Source organism: Hemicordylus capensis, chromosome 3, assembly GCF_027244095.1.
Source record: "Hemicordylus capensis ecotype Gifberg chromosome 3, rHemCap1.1.pri, whole genome shotgun sequence".
NCBI lineage: Eukaryota > Metazoa > Chordata > Lepidosauria > Squamata > Cordylidae > Hemicordylus > Hemicordylus capensis.
This window is the reverse complement of record NC_069659.1, coordinates 166513963-166522769: the sequence shown is the minus strand read 5'-3', so window position 1 is coordinate 166522769 and position 8807 is coordinate 166513963. Positions and strand designations below refer to the sequence as shown.

At 38.5% G+C, this 8807-nt stretch overlaps 1 protein-coding gene across 2 annotated transcripts in view; it reads right to left on the bottom strand.

The window, feature by feature from the left end:
* Nucleotides 1-285: 285 nt before the first annotated feature.
* Nucleotides 286-8807, bottom strand: part of RAP2A (RAP2A, member of RAS oncogene family) — a 31081-nt gene continuing 22559 nt past the window's right edge. Inside the window, exons 2-3 of one of the 2 annotated variants that reach the window (XM_053309621.1) lie at nucleotides 6171-6386; nucleotides 4145-4282 (exon numbers count right to left, since the gene is read on the bottom strand). In XM_053309621.1, the coding sequence (XP_053165596.1) occupies nucleotides 6191-6386 (196 nt within the window). In that variant the 3' untranslated portion in view covers nucleotides 4145-4282; nucleotides 6171-6190. Of the gene's footprint in view, nucleotides 4283-6170; nucleotides 6387-8807 lie in introns of both variants that reach the window. The other variant, XM_053309620.1, reaches the window with a different exon arrangement.

Genomic DNA, 8807 nt, shown 5'->3' with positions numbered 1-8807 from the left:
CTGGTATTAATAGTTTTATTATTTGTGTACTTTTAGCATGCTCAGCAAATATTGTAGCTTAATAGGATGCTTTACAAAAACATGACCTATCTGTTAACGGGGCATTGGTTATTTTGTTGGGGTTTTGCACAACAAGAATACAGGGTAAACATGTTCTTTTCCAGAGAGCCATTTGCAGGAGGAATACCTGAATTCTCAGCAAGTGTAGTAGTAAAGAATGTAGCCAGTTCTTGCTTTGGTTTTGAGCAACAAACTGAAAAGGGAATAGGACAAGGAAACCCAACAAACATTTCATTAAATAAATTTATTTGTTAAAATAATTTAACTCCAAATACAACTGCTGAGTTTGCATTGAGTTCTATGTACAATTTGATTTATTTTGAAACAATGATTTAAACAACTGACACCTTATAAAACCTGCTGCATTTTTCCGTTATCAGTTGTAATAGAGCTCAAACAATCAACTGTTATATATCTTTATTCAACTCTAGGAAATCCCAAATTGTCAATGGTTAAATCTAGTTTCAAAAACACACTGCAATCGTTTCTTGAAACCCTGGTCAGGAATTGATGAAGGAATAATGCACATTAAAATTCCTGCAGCTGCCAAATTAGCTTTGTCATGGATTTTGCAATCACAGTCCAATTGGTGCTTCAACTGCACACTGGAGAGAAACTGTGCACCGCCCCACTCTAAACAGATGACATCTTTAGACAGCATTTGTTAGGCAGAAAAAACAAACAACTGTATGTTTGCTCACAGAAAGTAATGGCAACTTTAGAACTGGAGTATAGGTCGAGGGGTATTTTATGGTTGGTCCTACCAGAAGATGTCCTCAAAAGATGCTATCAGTAAAGTAGTAGAGGGGGGGAGAGAAAGAACCTTCATCTTAAATACAGAATGGATGCTCATTTGATTAATGTTTTTGTTGAGGGAGATTAACACACTTTCAAAAGAAGTTGCAACATTTTTCAATATAAACTTAAAAATGGCATCTGCAGAAAAATACAAAGCTCTACAAGAACAGATAAAGAATAGTGGGTCTTTGGATCAAATGATAATATTTTAAGGCATGTTATACCAAAAAAAATCATTGGAATCTGATCTGGATACAAATCTAAGCAGTTGTCCTTGACAAGCAACTCCCAAGATGTACAATGCTGTTAATGCATGCCAGTGTGCCACTCCTGCACATTTATGAATGGGAAGTGCCACTGTGGCATATTTATGGAAGTTATAGGATTTATATTTAAAAGTGCCACATACCTAGGGGCACAGAGCTAGGGCTGCCAAGTGGCCTGGCTTAAAGTTGACTTTCACCTGGCCTAGTTTTGGCCCATCTTCAGTGTCAACCAATGGGAAAAACAAGAATGTAACAAAGCAATGACCAGAATGGCAAATCAATCTCCATCATGGGCTGAGAAAAGGGGAGGGATGGAGGAAATAGACCACACCTTTTGAATTGGCACTGGAAAACTGGCGATCGCTCATTTTGCTTGTGACTCACACTGTTGGCCTAAACATATCCCATGGAAACACCCCCCCCACCCCGCATGTAACTGTGATTAATGGCATCCTTTATACTCCTCACTGATTTTTAAACTAGTTTCATCAGATACAACCACCCCGTCTCCCTATAGTCATGTTAGTAGAATCCAAACAGCACACAAACATATCACATGACTGTTACACTTTTGCTATAACACTCAATGCTTTGTCTCTAAAACTGCAATAAGCATTATAAGTATTTTTAATTTTTATTCTGTTCAGAATCATATTATGCAATGGCTTCTATATTAAAACCATGCCCGATTTTATCATCCATGCCATTTCTGCCCTTCATTTAGCTAAAAACCTATGCCACTGTTATGACTGCATAAAGAATCTGACATGCAAGACAGGAAATATTTTTGGAATTAATTCACACAGTATGTGATCAAAATGCTTGTTCTATCTGTGAATTTCATTTTTATTACAATGTTGAAGCCAGTTATTTTCCTAAGAAACAAAGCTACTGCTGCAGTAATATACCTTCTAAAACATTTTGGATACTGTGAACTTGTGACAGTTGTTTCCCTTGACACATGCATGCTGTAAATACTAGATGCACTAAAGGTGCCACAGCTTCCAAGGCTGTGCAAGCTGGTTGGGAAGGAGCTACATTTCTATAGTAGGACCTCTTGCTTAGCGTTACACTCAGTTTCCTTGATTATGGAAAAGCATGCAAGGACTAAGGCAACAGTGGCCTATATCATCCATCATTTTAAAAAAACTGTTTAAAAGTGAATGAAATTTAAAAGTGTTCTGTTGTGTAAGGAATAAAGTGGCTGAGTTGTCAAAGCTCAACAAATGTTTTTGAATACAATTCTTTAGACACACTTTAGATTGCAGGTTGTTTTTCTGCAGATGGAGCCAAACATCTCAGAACTCAAGTTTATTACAGCATTTGTAAAAAGTCACACCCACCCACCAACACGCACACAAGACACATACACTCTTCTCCACTCATCTACACAAGAAATTACACAGCTACTCCACAAGACTGAGAAACCAAACTGCAGGGTGGTATATGGACCACAGGCTCAGTGATATTGCATTTTAAAAGGCCAATTCTATCCATCAAGGTCCAGCCCAACATGATCATTTCAGCATTTCAACCTTAGACATTCTGACTGAAAACTTCCTTGATTGTTAAGACATCAGAATAGATAAAACGGTGCTGTTAAGTCATGCAAGTTATAAGTATTTCACTGCTATGAAAATTAAGATCAGAGGCTGAGCACCATTTCAAAACAATGTTTTCACTCACTATTTGTCACGGCAATAACCAGGGCAACAGCATCACTGTATGGCAGCACCTGACTAGCATGTTAGGCAACTGACGAGAAAAACCTTTTCCTCCCTCATCTATGGAATCACGATGTTGTATATTCAACTTCTGAGCCAAAGTAATTTCACACAGTTAATTCAATTAACCAAGTTGCCAACATTAAAGCTATCGAATGGCAAATTTGACTTCCAAAGGTTAGTTGGGGTATCATACCAAAGACATAGCCCTTAAAGGCAAGAAATCAACAGGTTTCCTTAAACTTAAAAATGCAGGATGCTCATACAGTCCCCGTGAGGTTTCTGCAGAAAGGAACATCTGGATACAACATGGCTTCATTTTCCTTACAAGATGGTACTTGTTAATGTGCTAAAATTTTCCTCGTTAGTAAGGCTAAGAGATTTTTTTAACCCACCCCCCCATCACAGTTGCTTCTTCCTGGTTCAGTAAAGAGATGAACATGTTTCCTGCTTTGTCAACAGAAGGTTTGCTTCTTTCTTGAGTGAACAGCATCTGAAGCAAGCCACCATTTCTGAGCAGCAAAGCAAAATATTTAACACATTCCAGCATCTCACTGTCCTCTTCACAAGCCTTTGATTTTTCAGAGCACCTCTCTTTACTTTCAAGTACTGATGGAGTATTTTCCTTTTCGCATGATGGGATAATCGAAAATAATCATATTGAAAGGAGAACAAAATCCAGAACTACATCAATTTGCCAATAAGCCTACTAACATTTGTGTCAAAGATGAAGTTAGCATATTTGACTGAGTAAACTTGGCCACAAGTGACATCCTGAAATTCAATATGCAGACACTTAAAACTTGGTTAATCTTTACGTATCGGTAGAGAATATGCAGAGTGCAAAGGGTCTTTTGCTGGTGCTCTCCTTTTCACCATTATCAGCAACTCTTAACTTAAAGCAGTTGCAGTTGTCTGACAAAGCCAACGTAATAGTTTGTGCTCACCCTGTAAATCTGTTGGCTATGCCACAGAGTTGCAGGTGTAGGAGATGTGCTGCAGGTAAGTGAACTGTAGAAGCTTTCCCCCCAATTCTTTTGCTAAACTGATCAACTTCAGTGTTCCCCTTGGAGTTAATGCTGCTTCTCCACTTTGGATTATTCCAAGACCCAACTTTAACTCACAAAGTGAAATAGTCAGTTCTATTACCTTACCAAAAATACAGCAAATTAGGTCCAATTCCATCATTTGTAATGCTATTGTATATTACATGCAGAACAGCATGGATCATCTTTATCCGGCTGAGAGGCATAGTTCATCTGTCTGACAATCTCTGCAAAGAGCTCATCGACCATTGTTTTACTTTTAGCAGAAGTCTCCATAAAAGGACAACCCCATTCTTCAGCCAGGGCTCTGCCTTCACTTGATGAAACTTCCCTCTCACTCTCCAGGTCCACTTTATTTCCAACCAAGATTACAGGCACCTTCTCATACCTGCAATGAAAAGCAAAAACCATGCTGAAAAGCTCTGCAACTTTTAGAAAAATAAGAAACCCTAATATAGCAATATATAATCTTAAAGATGATACCATGATGATTTGTTCAGCCATTTAGGGGGACTTAGAAGCAGCTATCTTACACATTTACAGGTGTATGATTTCACTTAATACAATTCAAAACTGAGACCAGATATATTATTTTGTAGATTTATACCGCAACATTTGGTCAGAATGATCCCTTATGCGGTGTACAACAGACAACTCAGCTAGTCTTAATACTTTGGCCAATGACAGAGACCAGAATGCACTTCCCTTGATTCTTTAAATCCTGAGCAAGCAAAATATTTATGACATGAATAAGATTATCAGTGATGTGGATTTTCTGGAAAAATATGAAACAGAAATTTCTCCATTGCCTAAATAGACTATGATCTGATTTGGCATGTTTATTTTGTAAACAAAACTAGAAAAAGAGTGCCCTATGTTAATTATAAGTGATGTAAAACCATCTCAAAATATCCACAAGTATTTAACTAAATATTAAGAAGCAATTTAATTAAGTTTTAATGTGATATTGAAACAAATTCAAAGCGTTGTGGAAATCATATTTACCGGTATACTTGTAAAGGTTTAAGGCAAGAAACAATTGCCTTTTATTCAACACAAAACAACATTATATTGATTTACAGAAACACTTCAAACCTCCCCAGGTCCCCCTTCCCTCTGAAGTGCTCTGTGATCCTTAAAAATATGTCCTTGGTGGTCATGTGACACTCAGGGACATATTTTTACAGGTCACAACTTCAGAGGGAAGGCAAGATTAGCAGAAATTCCAATGCTGATTTGGAACGCAGCTAATGTGCATATACCTCCACTGCTGTATGCACACTTAGGATATTGGCCAATAAGTTATTTTTTTAAACTATACATCTGGTTCTGACTACTGGCATTTCACTTTAATTTTTATGCATTGGGTCATATTAGACCTTTTAAAATCTTTTCATTCCTCCATTTTGGACTGTCATTTTTTAAAAAAAACTTAAGCGGGATATAAATGTAAAAAATAATAATAAGAAGAATAAATTGCTATATCTTACAACCTCTTTGCTGTAACAAAGAATTCAGCCCATTAATCTTGAGGCAATATTATGCTGAAAGTTCAGTAAAGGTTATTAAATTCTAAGTCAGGGTTTCTTAACCTTGGGCCCCCAGATGTTGTTGGACTGCAACTCCCATCATCCTCAGCCAAAAAGGCCATGTCTGTGGATGATGGGAGTTGTAGTCCAACAACATCTGGGGGCCCAAGGTTAAGAAACCCTATTCTAAGTTAATGCCATTTGCCTGATTTTTAAAAAAACTTAAAATGTGCGTGAAGGCTTGGTGAACTGGGTAGTTGACACACATCTGAACTCTGAAGTTGTCAGAGGCCAAACATGCATATAACAGAGGAATGCTGCTGAGTTAGTCATGAAAGAAGTTGTTTCTGGCAAGAACTAATCTGCCTATTTTCCTTTCACTACAATCTTAACTGATAATTACTATCTTCACAAGTTTTGCCTTTCTTTCCTCTGTCCACAAGTTCGGGTCTGTTCCTCCGTCCAAAAGTTTTGCCTTACTTTCCTACTCTATGGAGGTGCCTTACTATCATCACAAGACATTTACGTGTCTGCCATCTTGAATTGAGTTGGATGACATCATCACAAACTGTGCCACTGAGGTGTCTCTATGTATCCCTACAATTGTACCCAATTTGGTTCATACTGGTCCAGGGATTGCAAAGTTGAGGGGGTGGGTACACACACGTACACAGAATTCCGGGTGATGTCATAAGCTCACTTTTCTTAAGGAAAGTAGGCTTAACACACAAGGAAATGGATACACACTTTGCCAGTATAAAAATTCTTCACCCATCTTCATCTGTGCAACTCAGAAGTAGGGAGGCATACGAGGCACAACTAGATTTCTTTTTGGTAGATCTGTCAGAAATGCATCCAATGTTGTAGTCACCCAGAGATACACCATGGCCTTTGACAGAAGTGTTCAGAGGGTATGAGCAACAGCTAGTGTAGTGTTCATGCTCTACTACACAAAATGTATCCCTGAAAAACAGATTGACAGTAGGGAATATAAAGACAATAGCTCAGTGTCTACTCAAGTTTCAGATTCTCACACTCTCCACTTTCTCCTCTCTTTGCTTTTAGGAACTTACTCCTGTCACATCCAGACAAGTAAACTACGGCTTGTGCAAACCAGAATGGGAAACTATTTTCAACTATGGTTCCCAGTTCTAAGGTTTCTGAAAACAAGGAAGTGAAGACACAAATGTGGAACATACAAGCCCAATGCTTTGCTACAAACTACCAAACTATGCTTTGTGGTTATGGATAAACAGGGCAAATGGAGAAGTGACCCCACCCCCCGAGTAATTTCTCTGCCTTTCCAGTAAAAAAGAACAAACCATGGACAATATAGTACTCCATGTTAATGCATTCATAACATACTAGAATGGTAAGAAAGGTCTTTGAAGAGGCACATGACTATCTTTATACATTGTTTTGCATCCAAACAATATACATACTACCCAGTTTAAGACATGTCCAATAGAACTTTTAATCAAAATCGAATTAATAATAATAATAATAATAATAATAATAATAATAATAATAATAGTATCCTAACGTATTTTCAAATATGTATACCTCCTTATCCCGTTCAAAATTCAGGCATTCAAATGTTTTAGCCAAGATCCTGTGTGTGTGTACCCTGTATGCACCAATAAAACAGGGTAAACTAAGCAGGCAGCATCCAGTCCTACTTATCCAGTTATTTTGCTGAATAATGCAAATAAATGATAGGAAATTGATTTGCAACACTTTTAGAATTCTAATTTTGCCACACTGAACTGCTTCAATGTTCCACAGGGAAAATTATTTTGCAGAATTCCAAGACTCATTAAAAAGGTTTCAATAAGCCGCTGCCAACACATTTGTAAAAACGGCACACTTAAATAAATCTTCTAGGACAAACACTGTGGTGTTTGATATATGCACTTTAATATTAGCCAAAACAAAAAACCCAAACTCCTGACCCTAGAGCTGAATAGAGGGAAGAAAGAGAACACATAAAATGCTAAGGAAGTTTTTGTTCTGCAGAGGCTCAGCACCAATGCATCTTAATATTCTCCCCAGGGCTGCACAATGCTGGCCCTCCAACTCTTCAACAAAGTGGAACTACTACTCCCATCGTCCCTACTGGCCACTGTGGCTGGAACTGATGGGAGCTGTAGTCCAATAACAGCTGGAGGATTTATGCTGTGCAGCCCTGTTCTATCCAATTTGGCAAGCAACTTTCCCTCATAATCTCAGATTTGCACTTATAGTGGTGCTTCTATTGTTTTATTTATCATTTTGGCTGATATCCAGACTAATGGTGCGTATGCCAAAAAACATTTTGCATGCATCATGAGGAAGGGGCAATTTTCACCTATCCTCTTTGTACCCTGTGTGCCTCCCAAAAACATGTTCCTGAGATTCCTGCAACTTTCAGGGACATATTTGTGGGAGGCACACAGGGTTGCAGAGGGAAGTGTATTTGAATGGGAGACTACATGTGCAAGTACTAAAAGATATTCCTTAGGGGATGGTGCCCCTCTGGGAAGAGTGCCTGCATGTTTGGATGCAGAAGGTTCCCTCCCTGGCATCTCCAGATAGGGCTAAGAGAGACTCCTGCTTGCAACCTTGGAGAAGCCGCTGCCAATACTGAGCTAGATGGACCAATGGTCTGACTCCGTATAAGGCAGCTTCCTATGTTCCTATGCCCAGAAGTGGTTGGACTAAGGCTTGCCGATTCCAGGGAACAAGGACATCACTACCCCAGATGCCCTGGGTAATCATTCATTTCCTTAAATCCACAAAACTTGATACAACAAAGTTGGCCTCAGCACTTGTATAGGAATGTAGCTGAAAGATGTCATGTCACAAATGTATCTCCCGCAGATATATTCCAGAATCAAAGGGCATATTGCCTAGAATTAATCAGGTGCATGGTATTCGTGCAGCATTTCAGAAAGCTGAAGTGTTAGAGACCTTTTACACCTGCAGTAAATCTATGATTCATGATTGACTAAATAGTTTCATTTTAATGTAATGCAGAAATCAACAGAACTATGACGAAACGAGCCATGACCATACTAAGCAGTTTTATAGAGGGGTTACGATTCCAGTACAAATTTTGGTATTTCTTCCTGATGGACACAAGAAGAAATACAGTTTTGGGACATAACAAAACCAGACACACTTCACAGTGGGTGTCTAAGTCTTGCATATTCCTACTCATTCAGGATTTGAAAATGTTGCATATGCAGTGGCAGGAGAGCTGTTCATTTGAGGTGGGGGGGGCATGCCTCAGTGTATTTTAAAGGAGGGCCTGCTAATCTTGAAGTACAGCTGTTTAGGTTTAAACCATTTACACATTAGACCCTGGCTTAAAAGCATTAATTCATTTTTCACAGCTAGCAGTCA